A 23,560-nucleotide genomic window follows, 5' to 3' on the forward strand; every position below is an offset into this window, starting at 1 on the left:
GCAAGCTTGCTAATCCCTCTGGGTGAAAGAAAGGGAGCCAGAAATGCTTATTCAAATGCCAAAGGCTACTTGGCAAAACCCAAGGAAGAACCCTGCTCTAGCCTGTACCCCCTACCCCACAGGCAGCGAGGAACCAGTCAGTTTTCTTCCTTATGGCCTAAAGATATCAGCACAAGCCGGCTCCTGGCAGGTCTGCCCAGTGACTTGTGCAGTTTGGCCTCCCTCCAGGAATCTCACAGCTCTTCTGGCTAACTCGGCTCCAAAGCTTTATACTGGTTGGTAAGGGTAAGGTGAGAGGTCTAGCACCAAGTAAGTGCTCAAAAATGCCTACTCACTGGTTGATTCCAGGTAAAATTTAGAGGTTTTGAGGTTTCCAAGATACTTTTTGCACAAGCCTGGGAGGTAGATGCTTGTATTATGGCTCTGCACCCGTAAGAGATGGGGAAACTGAGGTAACTGACCCAAGTCACATGGCCCCTGCTTATGCCTGCCATCTCCATGAAACCAGGGGCCAAGGGCTTTAACCTCAGTTCAACCCAACACTTAAGTACTTCTGTGCCAAGTATCAACTGTTCTCAGTACTGAAGACACAGAAAACCAAAGCTGTCCCTGACCCTTACTTACTCCTGCTCGGGCGAGAGGAGATTCAATATCTAATATGCAAGCCGATAAAACACAATCTAACTTGAAACAGGAGGCTGTGTGGCTCAGTGGAAAGGGCGCCGGGTTCCAGACTCTGTTCACTACCTGTGTTAAGTCTGGACAAAAGACCTCAGGTTTCCAGACCTAAAAGAGAAAGGAATGGCTCTGCGTCACTTTTCCAGATCTAAAGAAAGGGAAAGGCTGAGAGCCTTTACTCAACCAGATCTGGAAGGTTAAGATTTTAACATCCCTCACAATTAGAGGGATCAGCAAAGAATTCCAAAGTGAACCTTGAAAGAAGCATTGCGTCCAAGGGGCAGTCTAGGCATGGACAGCCACAAAAGCCAGAGAAAGAAGGGGAGATGTGAAATGTTTGGAAAAGTAACTGGAATCAGGCTCTAAGGGCTTTAAGTATCAAACTGAAGAGAATATGCTCTATCCAAGGGGCAATAGGGAGCCACCAAAGATTCTTGGAGAGGGGAGTGACACACTGTTACCTTGGAAGCTGTGTGGAGGCCACAAAAGAGATCCATGGATCTTACACACAAAATTCAAACACAGCGCTCCACCACAGGGGCATCTTATCCTGTAGGCAACCTCTCTTCCCTGAAACCCTGGCATTCAAGGGGCCATCCCACAGAAGACTTTATTTGCAGATTCCTATTTTGAGTTTTTCCCATATTCTCCTCAGTGAGACTAAAGTTTTTTCTTTTCAGCCTTCCAGATCAAGAAACCATTTCCTCATCTAGTCCTACTCTCCAAATGCAGGTACATTTACCAAAATGAAGAAAGAGGAAAAATGGATCTTGATTAATATGAGAGTGGCATTGAGGCCTGCTCCAATTATGCACCAAAAGTAAATTTAGGCAGAAGCTAAAATGCAGATACCACACTTCTCACCCTCATTTTAAGCTTTGGACACATGACCCCTTTTTCCCCAAAATAAATTCAAGTTGACCTACCACATTTGGGTATCCAACTGGCTATTTATTCTACTTCAGGAAATTCCACAATAGTTTTCAAGTACCTGAAAATGGAGAAGTCAGAGATTAGTCTTTTTGACAGGGAGCCTGAGAGAATCAAAAACAAGAGAGAGAGATCCTGCATGCAGTTTACACATTACAGGAGAGAAACATGCAATTTTAAGACTGAAGTTTAAATAACATTTCACTGTGAATATAAATATTGGGATCTATAGGGGAGATTGGGGGTGGGGTGGGGGTGTCATCCTTTTACATTTTAAAATAACTAAGCAGAAATCTTTGCTTTGGGGGCAGCAGCATAGTTGGTCTAATCTATAATCATTATCATTTTTACACTGTTTCATTTAATATCTCAGACTCTGTGCCCAGATGATGTTACAGTTCATTTGCAATGGGCAGGATTATTAAGAGTTATGGCTAATTTATACGGCAGCATAGGGTGTTTTACAGCTACTTTTAAACAGGTTTTGCAAATTTTTTAACATTGAAATTAACAGCTAAAGAATTATTTATGCAAGTTGTCGTCACAGTTTATGTAAAAAGAGAAATATGTGCTATTAAAATCAGACATTTAGGTTACCTTTGGTTTTTTGCGATGCATGTTAGCTTTACACATCCTGATTCTCTTGCGATAATTTTCCTTTAAAAAGGGGGGTATAGAGTGATCTCTTTTCATCAAAACAAGACATAATGCCCTGAAAGCTGACTCCAAACCATGGTTGAAAATTCAGTTATTTACACTTTATCACAATCTATAAATACAAATTTTTTTGTTGGTGTGTTTTTAAAAGAAAAAAAAATACCCCATCATGCACTGCTGCAAGCAGGTTGCCACTTAATACCAGAACGGGTTTTTCACCCCCGAGCAGTTTGGGTGGCTCCCCGGGGTGGTAGAGAGGGGCACATGTTAAAAAACCTTGAAGGTAGTGGGGAAAGAGGAATACAACTGACCATCTGGGCACCAGGCAGTTGTAAGAGGCAAAGTACTCTTTAGCAGGGCTTCAGAGATGGCTTGTAATGCCAGATCAAAGATAAAGATGTTATATCTCAGTTCCCCAGGGGTAAGGGAGGAAGCCCCTTAGATTTCTTTTTCATACCAGGGCGCTCTACTAACATCTCTAAAGGCAGCTTCAGGACTCCCTCCTTCTAGTTTAGAGAATCAAATTTTAATTTGATTAATTTGAGCTAGAAAGAAGTTTATAGAGCTCATCTAGTCCACACCTTCAGAGGTGGAAACTGAGGCCCAAAATGGGGAGTGACTTGCCCAAGGTCACACAGGTAGTGAGTGGTAGAGCTTTGACCCAAACCCAGGTCTTCTGCCTCCAAATGCAGATTGCCTTCCACTATAACATACTGCCTCCTCAGTTCTTAGCTAAATTTTTGAAACTTGCATTCAGAACCCTCTGGGCCTCTACTGAAAACTAGCCTCATGATACCTGGTTTTAAGCCCTGAGACCTGTCCAGAGAAACCACTCCAAGTTTCCTTCATATTTGGCTTTTCCTCCCCCAAAATCTGTTCTCTCTAGCAAGGCTGAATCAAACTGCTGTAGGTAACTTCTAGGGGGTGAAAAAGCTTTGGTTATCTTTTAAACTAAAACTTAACATCTTGAGATAAACTTTTTTTGGTTAAAAAAAAAAAAACCCAAAAAACAAAACCAAAAACAGCCCACCCCATCATTTTAAAGAATGCCTTCAAATTTTAACAAGACCATTAACTTTAGAGTTAATTTAAGTTTATTTGAGAGAAAACTATTTTATTGTCCACCAAAAAATGACAATTCATCACATTTACTTTGATTAAAAAAGGACTAAACTTTATTGACAAACTGCTTGTAGACATTCTGACATAAGTCTTAGCTACCTATTTAGGCAGACTTACACATGTAGCATTTAATCTTCAAGAACAGAATGGGAGGACAGCACAAATCCAGTTAGGACTTTAGTCTATGTACAGAGTGGATTTTTTTTTCCTTTTGTTTTTTTTCAGCTGCAGTGTCCTAAGTGTTGAGACATACTTGAACGAATGCATCATTTGGGTTGGCTCAGTGTTGTCAGATTGTTTAAAACTGTACTTTTCAGCCCCCAGCATCCCAAGGAGTATTCAGTGGTTTTGCAGAAAGCAAACCTCAACCATATGCAATTTTTTGCTTTCTGATTTCAAACACTGGATTTATTAGATGCAGTTATTTAAAATTTGTTCTTTAAGCTAAAAAAAGCTTTGCATCAAATGAAATTCAGTTTGTCGGCCTTCCCTCTCTCACCCACCCCATTTCAAAACCTACTCCCTAAGTATCTCTCAACACTGTATGTTTGGGGCTAGATTTCAAAACCCACATAAGAAAAAGTCAATTTTACAAACCTAATTTTTTTTGTTGGTTTTTTTAAATCAATTAACTTTTAAAAAAAATACACCGACTATTTAATTCATGAGGATCTTTCATATTAAAAATTTAAACTTAAGATTCAACCGCCATATGCTTTTAAGGAAACGTATTTGACATCTGAGCTTACTTTTAAACGGTGGCACCTACTACCGTTAATATTATGATTTTAAGTCTTAAAAACAGCCCTGAATTTTGAAATGTAGCCTAGTTTGGGAATCTGCAACTACAACTTTACGGGTTGCCTCAGACCAAACCTAAGAGAACGTTAACAAAGCTTAACTTCAGAACCCTTAAGCAAGCAATGTCACTTTGGAAACTAACAGTTTTTTTTTTAACTCAACTTCTGTTTTTATTATAAAAGGTACAGTTGTGTTTATATTTAAACAACAAAGAAAGAAAAAGCATCTACACACTTTAAAAAAATTAATTCGATATTCCTAAATCTATTTTAACTAATTTTAAAATACTACATACAGAAGCCAGAATGCAGGGTGAGGATGGAGGAAGGGGGGAGAAGGGAATCACGAAGAAAAACATTTAGACAATTACTTGTCTGTTGTGGGTAAAGCAACAGGAATCCTGGGAGATACAAGAAATCAGTAACAACTTTGCTCATAACTGATAATTTTCCCTCATGTTTGTTTTAATAACGTCCATATGGGTGCTCTCTGTATGACCCCTTCACTGGCCTAGCTGGAGGGGCCTTCAGGGAGGGCCTTGTCCCATTCCAGTCGTCTTGACCTGTGGGGAAGGAAAGCAAGAACAGCCTGTAAGCCACCTGGAGGTCAACCTGCCAGGCTTGGGTGGGAGAAGCTCACCTCATCCTGGAAACTGCCCTGCTGTCAATATTTTAGCCTCCCCGGATCTTTTCCCAATGCCTCCAAAACGCTTCCCTAAAGAATCAAGGCAAATTCTCAGGTTGGGACAATTTCCAGGGAGTGTGTGTGCCAAGGTCTCATTTTTATTCTCCTGGCTAGAAAAGCTCAGGATGCTTACAGGCAATCCTCTATCTTATCAACAGGTACAGATATAAGCAAAGGAATCAATAAATTCCAACAGTTCTTTTGGTTCTTTCTGAACTGGGCATGTTGGGGAGTGTGTGTGAGGAATGGGCATGGACAAAGAAGAAGAGAAGGAGCAGCAGAGCTTAGGGAGCTGGGACCATATTGTAAAAGGGGAACCACTAATTTGGGCAGATGTGCTTTCAGTGGATCTTTGCAGGCATCCTCACAAAGCTGACTTATCCTGTCTTCAAGGTTGAAAAGTGGTAGCCTCTCCCTTCCCACAAACCAAGGTGGGAACAGGAATCCACTTTGCCCTCATTTCTACCCTCAAACTACAGGCACTGACTGTTGGATTGGAGCAAAGTGGCTTATTAGGTTGACACTGACAATGTGTCTGAACTTAATATTCTGGTTGGTCATCATCACCTTCCCTTAGCCAGGAGCCAAGACACGTTACTGCTCCAGAAACGAAAGCCAGAAAAATTGTCTTCATTCTCGACAAGGGAACTCTATGATAAGCAACCCCAGGCACCTAAAAAGATCTCTATGTGAAGTTTAAACCCCTGCTCACATTCAGATCCCTCAGCTAGCCAGTGTTCATTCTCATTCATTCTCTCTCACACACACATTCTCTCCACCACAGGTCATCAGCCAGACTGGGAGAGCCCTATAGGTCCCTTCAGATAGAAGCTGCCACCACCAGCACAACACTTACACCCATCTCTTTGGATGTGGCCTCTGAGGACTACAGCAAGACAATTTCTATTTCAAATTGTTTTTGTGAAAGCAGAGACCAGAGGAAATGATAGTGGATAAACAGATTAGCTATGGCAGTATCACACAGGGAACACAATAGAGCTGCTTGGCCTTCCCCAATCTGGCATAACTCTTGTTATTCTCCCATCCAGCAGAAAAAAACAAATTTGACTAAATAGAAATCCCTCTTTCTGCCATTTTACCAATGGAGGGAAACATGAGTGCACAGACACCGCCCTAACCACTGGGCCATCCCAGACACCCAATATTGCTGATGGCAGCTGTTCAGCTTCATTTTAGCTTAAACTGGTAAATGTAACAGCTTCCTCCAAGCAGGTGCATGTTTAACTTTGCCCAGCATATCATGTTGTCAGTCAGAGCTCAGTTTTGAGGTCTGACCCCGGAGTTAGGAAAGGAAGAAAACACTGTTAACCTTCTTTCAAATTTTAGGAATTGGAGCTTCTGATCTTAAGCTCCATGATGAGGACTCCCTGAGATTATTTCAGCTGATCAAAAATACTTCTATCTACCCCAGAATGTCCCTTTGTCCATAGTTTCACAACAGAAGTTGTCACACAGCACTCCCTCTAAAGTGCATTAATTCTGAAACTTAATTGGGCACTAAAGCCAATCTGGAAAACTGCCCATTCAGCTAAGGCTGAGGTGGTGGGTGGGGAGAAGGTTTTTGCTGGCTCAGAGATAAAAAAGGAAACAATTTTCCAGAAGGCTAGCAGCTTGCTACTATTACAATAGAAAGAATGGTCCCTAGGACCTCCAGTAGCCTCCAAATACCATGGCCTCCCAGGATGTTAGCTAGGAGGGACTGGCAAACTATACTAGTCTAATAACCCTCAATTACTGGGATCTCAAGGTAGGGAAGCAATTTGGTCCCAATCATACACTTACTAAAAGAATTAGGACTAGGCTCCTGGGCTAGATTCCCAACCAAGTAGTTTTTCTACTTTTTTTTTTTTAATGTAAAAAGTAGATACTTTCTCTTTCCACAGTACTAAGCTGTCTTCTTCTGGTCCAAAATTCTATGACATACATACCCATTCATTTAGTAGGCTGCCTCTTGGCAGGCTTTCCCCATTACAGCTGGGCTCCCTGAATTAGGGTCCTGTTTTTTCTTGACTATCCATTGAGAAGTAAAACAGATGAAAGGTCTTGCTGCTTGAAGCGATGATATCCATCTAGCTAGTGCAACAAGGTTTTGGAAACCTAATCCATCCTGAACCCCAAAGTCTCTGTACCATCCTAGTAGCTTATGTGCTATAGTTGACATCAATGGGAAGAGAGTCTAAAAGGAAGTCAGTAGACTAGCTAAGGAGTCTTTTGGTTTATCTATCACAAATGGTCTAGAGGAACCAGGCCAAAAGGAAGAGACTTCTGAAAAAGTACCAGGTGTGCTTGCCAAATCATTCTAAAACTGTTCTCTCTTTTCCTCCCTATTTCCTTCAAATCCCAATAGTCAGACTCTTAACCAATGATCTCTCCTATGATCTTCATGGATAACCTAGTGATCCTGCTCTATCTGGCTTCCAAATTAAGCGCTCAGGACTATCCTCATAGAGGGTTAACTACATGGCCTTTGGTCCCCACAGCCCAGCCAACAAGAATCAAAACAAAGCAGACCCCACTCTCAATCCCCACTACATCAGGACATACCATAAGCTTCATAAGAATCTTGTGCCTCTCCATGTCCATAGTCATAATACTCCGAGTCCCTGTAAGATTAAGCCAAGCAATTAATAAGGCAGTAGGGGAACACTGGTACCTCAGAACCATTTCCTGTAGGAAGATACTTAAATCCTAGGCAGAAACAATTCTTAAGTTCTACTGAAAATAACTAGTTTACAGCCATAAAAATAAAATAAAACCTTCTGGTCACTAAAACCCCATGATTCCTATCACATGCTACTAAAATTAAGAAACGCAGGCAACAATCGGAAGATACCACATGCACCTTAAAATAAGAGCAATGAGGAAGTCATGTTTCCTTTTAGCTTCAGCATTCAAGGTGGTGTTCAGTGGTTCAATTTCCTTTTACTCTAAGCTTGAGAAGCATTTGGAGAATTAGTAACTTACCCTTGGCCCTGGCTGTAATAGCCTTCATATCCTTCATAACTCTGCTCAGCATAGGTATCATCATATCCCTACAAGAGACACAAAAATCTCAAGTCAAACTGGAGTCAGCAAGGAAGGTATTATCCTACAGGGAAGGACAAACATCATTCTACCCAGAATGGGAAAAAGCTCAAGCAAGATAAATATTAGGAATAAAGACAAATTGCAGACACCTGCTACTAGAGTTGGGCCAACTGTCAGCATCCCAAGGCTAAGTGTCACTGAATGATTTGAAGGTCTGCCTGCATGATTCTTGCTCCCCATCAAGAGTTCCTCTACCACTCAAGCCTCTATGCCAACACTTGGCCCTCCATTTATCTGGGAGGGACACACTATTCAAGTTTCTTACATATTCTTCGTAAGTCTCTGGTGCTGGGGGTGGAGGAAGAGGTATTCTCTGGATGCCTGTGGCTCGAGCTCTTGGAGCAGAGGCTCCCCTTACTGCTGGAGGGGGAGGCACCCCACGGGCCACACTGGCACCTCTAGTGATGGCCCCTCTCACCGGAGCACCACGGACCAGGGCTCCCCGGGGAGGCCCAACACCACGGCCCCTGCAGAAGAAAGAATAGTCAGTATCCCTGGGTGAAAGTTATACACAAGCATCCAAAATACATTACTTGGCTAGACGATGGCCCAGTTAGAACAGGCTCCATTTCATAGAGTGTGGCTTTTAATGGGGCCTTTTAAAAAAGAGGCCACCCTAGTGCTCAAACTTGTGTTTGCCAGTCCCATATTTGGACTTCTGCCATTGCCCTGAAATCTGACAACTTCATTGGACTGAAAGCCCATCATGATGAATGGCTTTTTTATTGGAAGGAACATAGTGTAGACGTTTGCGCTCTAGGAAGGACCTGAATCAAAAGACCCCACAGATTGTTAAGCAAGTGTCCTAACCTGAGTACATCTGGACCAAGACTAAGGACAGACGAAAAGGCCTGCCACAAAGGCTGGGGCCGGTCAGAATTGCAGGGGCAACAGAGAACCTTAGAATCTTCCCACAAAGGTTCCTGCAGGATCCTAATGCCCGACCACCAAAATTCACCCAAACTACCAGGTCCCCAACACTTTACAAAAAAGAACCTCAGCATGGGAAGGATCTTAAGAGATTGTCTTGACTCATTTCCCACCCAGGACAGGAATCCCTCTACAGCATCCCTGATAAGTGATTAACTTGCCTCAACTGGAACACTTCCAATGACAGGAAACTCATTTCCTACTGAGGCAGTCCATTTCATGATTGAAGAATTCTACTAAAAAGTTCTTCCTCACAATGAACTCAAGTCTGCCTCCCTGTAACATTCACACGTTGGCCCTATTTCTGCCCTCTGGAGCCACAAATAACGATCTGCTCCCTCTGACAATGATCATGTCCCCTTCTAACGCTTCTCTGTGCCTGATTAAACATCCCCAGTTCCTCCAACCATTCCTCATATGACAATGGTTTCGAGTCCCCTCACCATCCTGGTCGCCCTCCTCTGGACACACTCCAGCTTTTCAATGTCCCTCTTAAAATGTGGCACCTAGAACCGGACACAATACTCCAGATGTGAACACAATACTCCAGATGCCCCAGACACCCAAAGGGGAGCCTGAGGAGTGCCACAAAAAGACAAGTTTGGTGCTGGCAGGACACCCCTAGTTAGCAGCAGCAGAGCTCACCTCCCACTTAAGGTTTTTCTCCCTAATATTTACCTTCTTAAAAATTACCTGGGAACAGGTGGAGGTGGGGGAGCTGCTCCCCGTCCTCTTACTGGTACCCCACGCCCACGATTAGGCTCAGGTACGCCATTCAGATAAGATAATTCAAGAAACTGTTCCTGGCAGATATCATCCATCATATCCTAAAAAGAAGAAAAGGAAAGATATAACATTTCTAACTTCTGCTGGGAGATATCAGAGGTCAGAAGAGTCTTGGGAACTGATAAATCTCTAAAGTCATACCTCAAAACCATGACATTTGTCAGTGACACCAATTTCCTACCAAAGTGAAAATGAATGCATGGTCTTTCCCCAGAAGAGACAACAAACCCTAACAAAAATGAAAAGGTACTAATCTTCAAATTTACACCCCGACATAGATAAAGCTAGAGCTACACAGTCCAGACTAGCATAGAATTTAGAACTATTTATTCCCAGATACAGTTAAATGTTTCCAGAGGTAAAGTAGGACTCTGTTCAAAGATGCCCAAATGGCTCACTCTTCTCCACAAGAGAGAAGTGGCCCTGAGCCAGAAAGGCATCAAATGCTATTTGCAAATCCAAACTTCAAGCTGTCTTTTCACACATTTCTCCTGAACAGAACCATTCATTCTCAGTGCTTCAAGCATTTTTATGCTCCCAAGTGGACAGTCTTTTAGGAGTAATAGAATATTCTAGTTAATTGGGGGGGGGGGATGGAGAAGCATTTTTTTTTAAGGGTAGAGGGACTATCTCCATTTTTTGTCTACTACACACAGGATAATTTAGTCACCAGTGCCAGCCTGAGTGTTTGGAGTCCTTTAGGGTGCCACTGCACAAGAAGGAAGTAAGATTCCTCTGCCAGCTAGGTCATTCCAAAGCCCAATTACATGGTAGGTTCTTAATTTACCTCTGCCAAGAAAGGGGCTGGAGAAGACATCAAAGACAACATGTATCTATGATCCACAGTTCTATCCAGCAACTACAGCTGAATATAGGGTTACTCCAAAATACTTTTAACAAATTTTGTCATGCAACAGAGAAAAATCTTGGGCAAAATATCAACTCACATTTTCTATTTACTTTATTATTATTATTTTTTACATTTTTAAACCCTTAACTTCTGTGTATTGGCTCTTAGGTGGAAGAGTGGTAAGGGTGGGCAATGGGGGTCAAGTGACTTGCCCAGGTTCACACAGCTGGGAAGTGTCTGAGGCCGGATTTGAACCTAGGACCTCCCATCTCTAGGCCTGACTCTCAATCCACTAAGCTACCTAGCTGCCCCTTCTATTTACTTTAAACTGAACATTTCATATTAAAATTACTAAGGAAGACTCACTCCCATCTATGGAGTAGACTGGCCACGCTAGATTAGTACACTGGACAGTCTGAGAATTCCAAAATACCTTGAATTATGGCTACTAATGTATTATAATAGGATAATCATAATTATATAATTAAAATGGATTATAATAGGATGTTCTACCATGCTAATAATATCCTCTAGTTCTCTCCCCCCTCCTCTTCGCCTTTCCTAAGTTTAATATTTTGTAGCTGAAAAGGATGACACATTTCCCAATCCTTTATTATACCTTTTCAGAGTTAAAAAAGTCCTCAAGAGGTCATCTGATCCAAACCTCTGTCTCCAGGCAGGAAAGGTGCCATTACCCCTATTTTATAGGTGAGGTAATCGGAGAAATTAAGTGATTTGTACAAGACCACGCAGATTGTTCGTGGCAAAAAGGAAACTAGAACCTAAAGGAATTATTCTTCTAGTAACATTAGTAGTTCTATAAACAGAGTCCAGATCAGTAAAATTTTTTACTTACTCCTTGAATGGACTCCATTTTAAAATAAATGGAATCCATTTTAAAGTAAATGGATCTATCCACATGAATTAGGCAGATTTTACTGGACCTGCTATACTTTCCAAAGGATTATTAAAGGGCTTCAATGACAAAGATTTACATAGTGCAGCATCGGTGTGATAAGTTTAGTTGAAATATGAGCCCCTCTTTTCCACTACATCAGACTGAAAGAGAAGGATTTGGATTTTATGGTAAAACCTGTCCTGGTGCTGGAAGAGTGTCCTCCCAAAAAAGTGTGGTACCTGAAGCCCTGTCTCTTTGAGCAGGGCTCTGGACACTCTTTCAGCATTGTGGTAGGCACCACAACAGTCTGTGGTCCAAGGCCTTGTGGCTCACAAAAGTGGATCAAGAAAAATATTAAAAAATTTTAAAAAAGAAAAAAAGAATATGGAAATAGGTATTATAACATTTGTATAACCCAGTGGAATTGCTTATTGGCTCTAAGGGGGGGAGGGAAGAAGGGAGGGGAAGAAAATGAATTATGTAAAACATGGAAAAATATTAAAAATTTAAAACCAAAGGTGGATTAGGAGGGGACTTACCGGCACAAGGAACTTCTTGACCTCCTCCATAGCATGAGCCATGAGGGCATAAGCCTCACAAGGGGGCCCAAAAACTTCAATGAACACATGCAGGTCCATATTTAAGTGGGCATACTTAGGGTCTCCTCCTTTGCGAAGTTCTTCCTCCTGAAAGAGCGGTGCATATGTATATACAAGAATTTCTGTAACCTAAGTCAGTTGTGCTCAGAAAAACTAATGGTTGATGTTTCAAGGATCTGTGATTTCCATCATTCCTTCCAGCAGGGCAGAACATAACACTTTGTTTATTTAAATGCCCTCATGAATTACTTCAGCAAAAAACATGTTAGCCAGCACCCAATCCCAAGGTGGCAAGATGAGTCTCTCCTTGGAAAAAATCAGACTATTTCCAAGCACACGAAACCAGTTTCATACATGGAGTCTGTCTGGCCCAGCAGGACCTCTAAGAGTATAAGTTCTGCTAGCAAAGCTTTTAGGAACCTAGTGGCCACCTCCCTGCCATGAGACCAGATCACCTGGTATAATGCTCCCATTGTAAGAAGGAGGGAAAGAGGCTGGGAAAATAAAATAAAAAGGAAAGGAATATTTCCCTTCAAGGGGAAATGAAAATTAACTCTCATTAATAATTTCAGGTTTTACCCTCCAAAATAGAGCAATTAGAGACTTAGGATTTTTAGCTGATAGGATACTTCTAGAGATCATCCAGGCATCATAAAGCCTGGTGGGGCAAAGGGGACAATTTTGCTCACTATTCCACAGGTACTCAGTATTGGATCCCAGATCTCCTACTCCAAATCCAGTGTTCATTGTACTATGACCATGTCTGTCTCTAATAGCAATCCAAGGCATTATTATATACCTTGTCACCAGTTTATGGCTATTTAGGGCCAGAAAGAAAAATATAAGTTACAGTCTTTGCAAGGAGAAAAAAAAAAGAGTGTCTGTTTTAATTCTAGCTGAGAATGAAATTACTCCTAGTCCTGTCCCTGAAGGTTTATGGGGTTTGGGCTATTTTTTTTTTAAAGGGGATGAAGTATTGATAGGATTCTGAACTGGAAGGGTTTTAGAAGATCACCTGGTGCAATGCCTCCATTGTGAGGAGGGAAGTAAGGCCACCAAGAAAGAGTCTTGCCCAAGACCACAGGAATAAGAAAAAGAACTGATTGCAACTCAAGTGTGATGGCTCCAAACCTAACCTTTTTTTCTATATCACTGTGCCTTCTCCAGAATTAAGTAGTGGCATTTGGGAGAGATTCAAAGAAACCAGGGAAGGTTTCTCTCAAGTAATATGGAGCTAAGTAAGCAGAACCAGAAGAATAATTTATACTATGAATACATCACTATAAAGAAAAACAACTTTGAATAAATTAAAAACTCAGATCAATGCAATGACCTGACCAATTACAATTCCAGAGGACCAACAACACAGAATATACTTCCCATCCTCTTGAAGAGAGGCACAAATTGCCACGCCCAGAAAGTAGATATATTTTGCAGGCATATGAAAACTTGCTGGAGTTCTTAAGTTGGGGAGGAGGGGGGGGGGTTGATTGAGAGGAAAAGGGAGTAAGCATAGGGATAAATACAGAAATCCAAGATAGCTTTTGGAACTAACAGAAATGAATTTAATATGTATTTTAACTTCCTCATTTCCTTCCTGGACTTACACATAATCTTCTTGTTCTGTTCTTTGTAAATGCAAATGTTCAAATCTGCTGTTAGTCAAGTTCAAAATATCAAAAACAAAATTAAAAACAATATTTGCATTAACACAGGAAAAGAAGCAAGTCCATAAAAGGTTCCTTATGTGGCTAGAGAGCCATGCTTCAGATCTGAATAGATTATTCCAGCAAATGGACCAAAAAGGTAAAAAGACTAATGGAGCAAACTGAGAAAGGGACACTAGCAATATAATCAAAAGCTAGCAAGAGTAAAAGAGGCTTTTTGGGACATGCAGCTCCTGAAGAATATGATTAAATGCCTAAGGATATCAAGAAAAAATTATTTTGAAAGTACTATTTTAAGTGATTGGGATGTTTTGCTACCATTATATCAAAAATGTTCTCAGGCATTATAATAGAAGAGGTTCACTTCTTTTAAACACCTATCATATAAAGTATGTTATCACAGCTGGCCACCATTACCATAATCTCAACGATTTTTAACACCAATTATCCTTAAGCACACATAAGGAAAAAAAATCAAAGCACTGACTAGTCTGTTCTGTTAGTGTCTACATTTTTATTTTCAAGAGGGGAGACATTTCTCCTATTTCATAGCTTCCCTTGTGTTTTAACCTAAGCAAGTTTTGGCACTTCTGAGCTGTTGCTGAGAAACTCTATGATGTCCAAGTCCTATTTAGTAATGGAAAGAAGCAAAGTTAAAAAAAGGAATAGTTCAAATGTCCCTGTGGTTTTCTAGAGCTGCCAATAAATGTGTATGCTTAGTCAACAAGAGCTCGCCCCCAATTCTTGAAGGCATCACATTGTGTAGGAAAAGCTCAGGATATTTATTCCCAAAGACACACAAGTTTCCAAGCTGTCCAAATAATTTTGCAGCCTTTTTTTTCAGCCTGTTGCCCTTATTTACCTTCGCTTTGTCTCTCATGGAACCTTTTCCCAATACTGATATTTTGGCCCCAGTTTCCTCTTGCAGTCTTTTGATCGTGTTCCCTTGAGGTCCTAGGATCTTCCCCACAAAATTAAACTGACAGAAATAAAAGAACAACAATTAGATGCAATTGGTGACTGTCTGAATTAAATTTTTTTACACATTCTCATTACAAGACAGATATTCACCTATTAATCAATAAAAGGGGCCAGACTAGGGAGTATAATCCTGTTTTATTTCAAGGATCTGTGATTTATTACAGTATGGTCACCATTCCTACATTTTGGCTGGTAGTCCAGACTATATAAAGTCAGTAAAGCCTTGTCCCATGGCACACTCATCACTGGACCCGTGCATGTGGGCTTTTCCCAGCTTAAAAGAAAATTCCCAGAGCTTGTATTCTCTAGCATAGTTTTTGAGAACCAAAGATTACATCCATGTCACAACGAGGCATCAGATTAGGATTTTAGTAGAGATATTCTATGTAAGTATATATTTGATGGACTTAGTATCTAAAATGAATTATATTCAATTATAATCATCATCTTCTTTAAAAAAAAAAAAAAAAAGACAATGAATGGAGACAGCTAGGTGGCATAGTAGAAGAGCACCAGGCTTGGAATCAGGAGGACCTAGGTTCAAATCTGAATTCAGATACTTCCTTGTTGTATGACCCTGAATAAGTCTTCACTAAAATTCCATTTGCCTAGCACTTGCCCTTCTATCTAAAGACAAGGACAGAAAAAGTTAAAGGCCACCCCCCCCACACACATAATACAATGTATTCTGTATAAATATGCTTTGGAAGAAAATAAACTAAAGCATTTTTAAATGTCTATTTCAGGAAAATAATGAGTTCGTCATGGATTCAGGCTAAATTAACGTTCAGCTTATTTAACTTTAATAACTAATTTAGTCTTAACCTAGGCTAGTGTTTTGATGATGCCTCATTCTAATTCTTAAGCATTGATAACTTATTTTTACAGTTAGAACTAAAAGAAAGAAGAAAAAAGAACAATTCTTTGACAAATAAAAACATGACACCCCCTCCTGGCACAGTTATTCTGTTAGCTACATTCTTCAATGTCTCAGAAAAGCCAAGAAATGAAGTACTAAATATTTTAAGTTTTATTAAAACTACCTTTAGGACTGATACAAGCTTCTAGACTAACATGAAACAATTCCAGAAAATTAACTACTCATTTAGTGATTTGTGGGGCATCTACTAAAAAGGATGCAAGGATCTTCCAGGCGTCCCTTCTGCCTTACCTTGGGATACTGTTTTACTGGTATAAGGACTCGTTCCTTCAATTTCATGTTCCTGTGAGAAAATAAATCCAGGTAGTTCTCCTCATCATCTTTCTTTGATTCACCCTTCTGAATCTTCTCGATTTCTAAATAGAATAAAGAGTAATTTTATTTTTGAAAGGAAAATTCTTTCAGTCTCTTTAGAGCAATAACCTTGGATACTGCATAAAGAGAATCAAGGAGCTAGAAGCAACATGCTCTAACAGCAACAGTTCAATCAGAAGTAGAAAGAGTCTTGCTCTGTATCCTCCCTAGCAGATAAAGATCTCTAGAGATTTCCTGAGACACTGATCCTCCAAAGGAGGAGAGAAGTTTATATATGATGCCAGTGTCAGAATTCACATGTAGATGATATGACTAGAGAGAAAAATCAATTCTCTAAATACAAACTTTCTGCTTCCCAATGACTCACCCCGCCTTTAACCATCCAGGGAAGTTAATTAAGCTTAAAATTTCCAAGGAGTCTAAACAGACTGCTCTCCATAAGACTGTTTAGTACCATCATCTCTTCCCTCCCAAGGCAACCTGCTGTTACCATCTAACCTAAACTAAATGCCCAAAGAGAGAAAAGTTTCTTAACATATTATAGTCACATTGCTTAAGATAGTTATTTTAGACCTCACCAGAAAGGGTCTTTGTACCAAGCTGATAGTCATAACTTAAGAGTAGCATCTTAAAACAGCAAAATGGTTGAGGAAGCACTCTTAATCCCTTCCTTTGCTCACTCAGGGGGCCCAGCAACTACCCCTGTTAGCATAGGGCCTCCCATAGAGGGAATACTCACTGCTTTATTTAAGGACTGCTTTACTCAATTCTCTTATGTTACTAAAGCAGACATGGTTTGAGTTCCATATCTCACATATACTAGCATGATGTGACCAAAAGTTGCAGATGCCAATTTGGATTGGTAAAAAGAAGTCTCCACACCAGGAGCTCCAAAGCACCCATGAAAACCACAGGTCTGAATCCAACCTCTAATTCTTATTAGGTTTGTTTCTGTACTAAGTGCCAAATTTCCCATCACTATTTATAAATCCCTATACTTAGCAGTTTTATAACCACTATTTAGATAAATCAAATCCAACTGTGATCAGAAGTACAATTCTGTTCAGTGATCAAGGAGAGCAAGTTAATTCTACTCCCACATTTCTGATCTTTCAAGAACATACCTTTATAAGACATCAGTACTTGACCTCAAGGCTCCTATTTATACCAAAGCAGCACCTGAAAAGACTTTATAGTGAGTCAAATGTATTTAGCTTTTTTCTGGATTCATATATTCTGCACTGCTAACCATACTGAACTCTTACTTCTGTTAACACAGGGCTGGGATATATAGAGCTGTTCAAACTCACAGAGAGACTAAATTGAGTATGTCTACACAAAACTGTCCCTTCACTTTTCAAATGAAACCACTCTAGATTCAACTTACATTATAATTCCTAGATGCTCACTGGCAGCATATCACCAGCCTCTTTTCTCTCCTTAACTACTATAAAAAAAAAGTTTGTTTCCATGTATCATCCCACCCCACCCCCCATTCTCATCACAATACTGTTTAGGAATCACTGATAAAATCTGATATCCCAAGAAACTTCTCCATATACCAAGAAGTCTGTCTTTACTGTGATTCTAGCCTTAAAAATGTAAAATGTGTAAGCTTATAGGAATGGAGAACAGTTCATCTTTCATCACCACCTATACTCTTTCTTTTAACTACTTACTATTTTTTTTTAGTCCTTTCACGGATAATCAGAATACCTCCCAAAAGTCTCATTGTACTGAGTGGGGAGAATGGACAATGACAAATTAAGGAGGCAACATTCCCACTTACTTAATTTGAGGGTTTTTAAATTGGTTGTTTGGGACCACAGGGTTGAAATTAGGAAGTTACGGGTTATATGCAGTTTATATATAAGGGTTATATGCAGTTCACCCTTCTAATTCATCCCATTACCAGAAAAAAAAGGTACTATATTCTGTACTAGCATACTTTAGAGTATTATGCACTGTTTCTAATTTTTAGAAAGGTTGTGGAGAAATTAGAAGCTTCAGAAAACTGAAAGATGACTAAACTACAGAAAACTGAAAGATGACTAAAAGGCCAGAAAATAGATCTCAAAGGACAGCTAGATTAACCAACTGGAGCCATTTAAACTACAGAATAAATTAAAAGGTGATATGCTCACTATCTTAATATGTATTAAGGGCTTTTATGAAAAGGATATTCATCTATTGTTCTCTAGATATGGAAGAGCAAATGATAAATGCTCAAATTTAAAAGAGAAATGTGAATCTGACACAAAGAACAGATTGATGGAATTGTCAATGCATGGGATTTTTCAGGAAGAGAAGAGATAGTCTTTGGTTGGATAGCTTAAACTTTCCTGATGATTCTCCAGCTGAATCTAGGATTCTCTTCTTGACACACCTTTCCTTCAAAAAAGATTGAGAATAGGTTATAATGGTGTGGGGTACCCAAGGAAAGGATTAGCCAGTGGCATCAGAGAATCAGTTTTCCCCTAGGCAAATGTGTTTTATATATAGCCTCTTGAGGCAATCTCTAACTGACTTTGCATGCTCTCATGGACCAAAGGAAATTCAGTGGATGTATAAACAGAGGCAACCTATCATTTCCTAGAGTAAATAGTTTGTATGGATAAATCTATTTGCTACCACAAGAAACCTAAGAATTCATTAGTGAGAAAATGCCTCACTCTGCGTGTTGGAAAAGTAGGTAATGTTGTATATATTGTCAGAGTTGATTTGCTGACTAGTTTTGCTTTTCTACTTTCCTCTTCTTTCTGTTACAAAGAATGGCTTTGTTATAAGGGGTGGGATTATTCAAAGGCAAAGGTGATATTAAAAACAAGCCATCAATAAAGAAAAAATGCAGCTGGGAAGCTCAGTGAATTGAGAACCAGGCCTGTAGACGGGATGTCCTAGGTTCAAATCTGGCTTCAGACACTTCCCAGCTGGGTGACCCTGGGCAAGTCACTTGACCCCCATTGCCTATCCTTACCATTCTTCTGCCTTGGAGCCAATACACAGTATTGACTCTAAGATGGAAGGTAAGCAGAAACAGCTTTTGCATCAAGCTGCTAGTCATTATTTAAGAGAACAGTTTTAGAAAAGCAGAACCCTTGGAACATAGCTTTTTCTTACACCTGCTATCACCTTAGACTACAGGATTGCCTTTCTCCTCCACCTATCAGGCTCAAGCCCTAATTCTACTTAAACTTTTCCTAATTATCCCTTACCTAAAGTAAAGTATTCCCTCCTTTAGAATGCCTACTACACAATTATATTTATCAAAAATTCCACAAATGTTTGGGTCACTACTCTGTCCAACATAATATTTTCTAAGAATGTTTTCGTCAATAAGAGTCAGCCTGGCAAAGGGTCTGTTAAGAGTCTGTCTCAAAGTCATGAAACCCTTGGGTTCAAATTCTGCTTGACACACTTAACCCTCCCAAACAAATAAGGCTATATATAAGTTGCAGAAGTAGGTTCTGGTCTGGATTGGTAATGGGAGTTCTCTTATACTCATGAAATCATAGGTCTCCTAAAAACAAGCCAAAATTTCTTCTATTGTTATCCTGAATTGCTATTTACAACTTATGCTGCTTAACTTTCTGAATCTGTTATGTCTCTTTTCCTCTACTTGGTAAGCTTACAGAAAGCATATAGTAGCTCCTAGTTAGTAGTAGTCATATATACAGTGGACCCTTAGTCATTATTTGGTTTGAACTTCTTGCACTCAAAGACGACAAGGTCAGATTTCTCATTAGCTTGGTAGTAAAGTCAAGATAAAATAGAATATGAAAAAGAGTGTCTTGCTTATACTGGAATGTAAATGCCAAAATAGTAGCTTGAGAGTCATAGACACTCATGCAAAGTAACAAGCCCAGAACTCCAAAGTAGGCTGCAAGCCAATTAAGAATTTTAAATGAAAATTTAAACACATACCCAGCTCTCCCTCCCACCCTATTAACATCCTACTTCAGTCTGCTGAGGCTTGTCATAGTTGTTAAGACATAAGCAAAGAATTAAAAAAATATATGCTTAAAACTAGGAGATTAAAAATATATATTCAAAGTCCCACACACAGCTAAAAAGCTGGCTTAACTCTAACATAATCAATAGTATTTCTTTAATCTAAAATTTTGTGATAATTGTCATAAAGGACCAGGCCATTAATAGATCCATCATATTATTCTCTCAACATCATCCAGGGACCTTTAGCAAAAAACTCACTATCAGAATATGAAAAAGCTTATAGTGGATTATAAACATTCCTCAATTCCCTTATAACCCATTTTGAATCCACCACTCAGGAACTTATCTAACCCTTTCTTCCAATTTAATAGTGTCAATCTGTATTAATTCTTTGGGCAAGTCCTGTTATGCAAATGCAATACCTACCTCATTTTATTGACCCTAAAAAGGCCCCTTTCAATCTTCAATGGATTCTCATTTTTTTCTATTCTATGATTTGGTCAACAAGTTCATTTACCTTTGCCATAGCCTTCACTATACAATCTGTGCCCACAATCCTCTCAGCCTCTCTGACTTTTTACATTAGAGTCTGAATCTTATCTATAATGTTCTTTTAATCCATTTTCATCATCCTTCCCTAGACATTTTCCTAACCATTATGTCTTATTTGAAGTTCAGTGACCAGAACTGCACACATTCCAAGTGTGGACATACAAACCTTTTATTTTCTAAAGGGCTAGGAAAATCTTTGCTCTTTTCATTTTTATTTCTAGTCATTTCCTGATGATGCCCAGTATTTTTATAGGTCTTTTCACTAGATTCTTTTCCTAGATCAGAGTCAAGAGCTTACAATTCATCTTGTAAATAGAATATGAATTAATTTTTTTTCTTAATGTATTTTTTTACAAGTATATTTATACAGACACACACACGCGCACACACGCACACACACACACATATATTTTTGCCACTATACTACCCATTCACAAAGCCTGAGGTTTATTTAATATTTGAAGTTGAGAACAAATCCTTACAATTCATTCATAAATATTTTAACAAAAAGTATACCAACTCAGAAACGTCCATTTATCCTTGCCATTTAGTTTCCCATTTTTTAATTCAGTGACAATATGGTATTTCTCTAATCTGATTTCTCCACTAGGGGTGTTCTTAAGGAGGGGAGTATGCATTTGTTTCTTAATATTTTGAGAGGAAGCTAGGTGGCCTAGTAAGACAAGACCGCCAAGCCTGGAGTTTGGAAGACCCGAGTTCAAATTCAACCACAGACACTTCCTAGTTGTGTGACCTTGGGTAAGTCATTTCACCCCCCAAATGCCTAGCTCTTGTCCATTGGTCTTAGCTGTTACTAAGACAGAAAGTGAGTGTATATTTAGAGAAATGTATTTCAATGAAATTGGTTTCTTTTTGTATTCTATTTTATGTACTTAGAAGCTTTCTTTTTTTTTTTTTTAAAGAGGCATAAATGGGGTAGAAAGGTCTAGCAACCTTGTGGCTTCTTTTATTAAAGATTTCTATGTGTGGTTATAGTTCTAAACATAGTCATACTATGAATGCTCTAAAGCCTAATAAGTACAACATATGCCTTTTTTTATGCATTTCATCTAAATCTGTTCTTAGATTCTTTTGGAAATATAAGTTCCCAGGATATTTAACAGCTAATGAAAGGTGCTAGGAGAAACTACCAGGTAGTTAAAATGTAAATGAGGAGCTACTCAATGAAAATATGGAATATTAGACCCATCTTTCAAAAAATCAGTGTTTTTAAAAATTGGGTCACAGATTTAAGCATCACTTCCAATAATTTGCAAAGAAATATTTACATATCAAAAGAGAAGATGCTTAATGAAAAGTAATGTATGTCACTTTGGTGCCACTACACCGAGTCAATCTGACGATTAAGTGTCACTTTACATAGTAAACCTCGGTCTAAAAATCGAACCATCCCCTCCCAGGCAGGTTTCCAAAAGAATCTAATAACATCACACATCCCAGAATTAACTAAACAATGTTAGATCCAAAAATATTTTTTTAAATATCAAGATATAAAATTTCAATTATCTGGATGTTGACCACCACAGGTTTTGGTTTTAAAGTCAGGATCCCTTTCAAGATAGAGAACAAAGAAAGACAAATCTCTTCCAAGTCTCCTTGGGATGCTTACAATTGCCAAATAAACCAATGTTTCAGTTCTGAAGATTCAAGATTTTAATGTACTCAATAATTATATTTATCTTAAGAAACGCTTATGAAAAGATCACCCACAACTAGAAGCTAATGCCAAGCAGATGGGCTGTGGCGATATGGATAAAACAGAGCTACCAGGTGATTGGATGGTGCTGATCAGGGAAAGGAGAGTGTTTAGGATACACAGAACAAAGACTGGCATTTCCATTCTCTAGTTAGCTCTCCAACCAAGAAAACACACACCACGACTACACGATCGATCAGTGAGAAGCTGGTAAGCAACTTCTCCCCATCCTGGTTCTTCTTGGAAAAAGGAATAAAGAACGCCCAGCACCCCCTCCCCCGCCCTTTCAATCCCCCTGGGGCTGTCGCCGTTCACAGATTCTCGAGTGGAGAACAAGATGATCCCATGCCGTTAAACAAACGAGGAGTGCAGCGGAACCGAGAGGCAGCCCAGGCTCCTTTGCCCTCGGCATTAATTAACCGTTCTACCGGCGTAGGAAACCCAACGCCCGAGCCTCCGACCCCCAATCTCACTCGAGCAATTTAGCCCAAGTGGTCCAAACCGGCATCCGCACCCCCCCCCATCCGGGTGCAGGCGCCCCTAGACCGCCCTCACCCCGCCCCCTGCCCCTCCCACCTTCAGACTGCCTTGTTCCCTCCCGGGGATGAAAGTGCGCTAGGATCGGCCCCCTACCCTGCAGGAGCCCTGGAACGCTAGGAGGCCCGTTCACCCACCGCGGCGGGCCGGCGACAGTGGCAGGACGGCCCGAGTCCAGGGTCCTGCGTTGTCTCCAGCCGCCGGACAGTGCGTCAACGAGCGTTTAGGGCCGCTTTCGAGGCGCCAGGCACCAACCAACAGCGGGGATCTTCTCTGAGACCTTCTTCACCCCTCCCACTTTGCTGACGGGGAAATAGAGGTCCTCGGGCCATCTAGCTCACTACAACTAGCACCACCCCCACCTCCGTTTAACGGACGAGGAAACTGAGGCTTGAAAGAGGCCTCGGGCATTTCGTTCACTGAGGCCTCGGTTTCCCTTTTAAGCCCCATGACCTAATACCGACATTTCCCCGGGGCCACTTCTCCCTGGGGGGGGGGGGGAAGGGGGATTGTTGGACTGAGGGGCGCTCCAGCAAGGAAGCCGCAGGCCTCCCCGCGGCAGCCACCCAGGATCCCTTCCGTTAGAGACGCGGGAAGGCCAGAGATCCCAAACCTCCCGCCCCCGCCTGGGCCCCGACTCCTTCCGAGCTCGCCGCCGCGGGGGGGAGGGGAGTTGGGGGGGCCCCGACTCACCTGCGGCCAGCAGCTGCATGGCGTGGGTGAAGGACGGGTCGAGCGAATCCTTCTCGGCCATGAGCTCGGGCAGATACTTGTTCTCAGGCTCCATTTTGGCGGCGGCCGTGGCGGAGGGCGGCAGCAGAGGGGTCGGGGCCGGCGCCGGGCCACCCCCGCCC

At 40.6% G+C, this 23,560-nt stretch overlaps 1 protein-coding gene across 3 annotated transcripts in view; it reads right to left on the reverse strand.

Annotated features, from left to right (window-relative positions):
• KHDRBS1 (KH RNA binding domain containing, signal transduction associated 1) overlaps window positions 1–23,554 on the reverse strand; it is a 33,694-nt gene extending 10,140 nt beyond the window's left edge. The window contains exons 1-12 of one of the 3 annotated variants that reach the window (XM_044668016.1): window positions 23,400–23,554; window positions 15,863–15,987; window positions 14,573–14,689; window positions 11,984–12,130; window positions 9,604–9,737; window positions 9,354–9,416; window positions 8,246–8,447; window positions 7,858–7,925; window positions 7,438–7,496; window positions 4,559–4,750; window positions 1,605–1,669; window positions 625–786 (exon numbers count right to left, since the gene is read on the reverse strand). In XM_044668016.1, the coding sequence (XP_044523951.1) occupies window positions 4,653–4,750; window positions 7,438–7,496; window positions 7,858–7,925; window positions 8,246–8,447; window positions 9,354–9,416; window positions 9,604–9,737; window positions 11,984–12,130; window positions 14,573–14,689; window positions 15,863–15,987; window positions 23,400–23,493 (1,107 nt within the window). In that variant the 5' untranslated portion in view covers window positions 23,494–23,554 and the 3' untranslated portion in view covers window positions 625–786; window positions 1,605–1,669; window positions 4,559–4,652. The remainder of the gene's footprint in view (window positions 1–624; window positions 787–1,604; window positions 1,670–4,558; window positions 4,751–7,437; window positions 7,497–7,857; window positions 7,926–8,245; window positions 8,448–9,353; window positions 9,417–9,603; window positions 9,738–11,983; window positions 12,131–14,572; window positions 14,690–15,862; window positions 15,988–23,399) is intronic. The other 2 variants (XM_044668015.1, XM_044668017.1) reach the window with 2 other exon arrangements.
• Between the last annotated feature and the right edge of the window lie 6 nt (window positions 23,555–23,560).

This window comes from Gracilinanus agilis, chromosome 3, assembly GCF_016433145.1.
Source record: "Gracilinanus agilis isolate LMUSP501 chromosome 3, AgileGrace, whole genome shotgun sequence".
NCBI lineage: Eukaryota > Metazoa > Chordata > Mammalia > Didelphimorphia > Didelphidae > Gracilinanus > Gracilinanus agilis.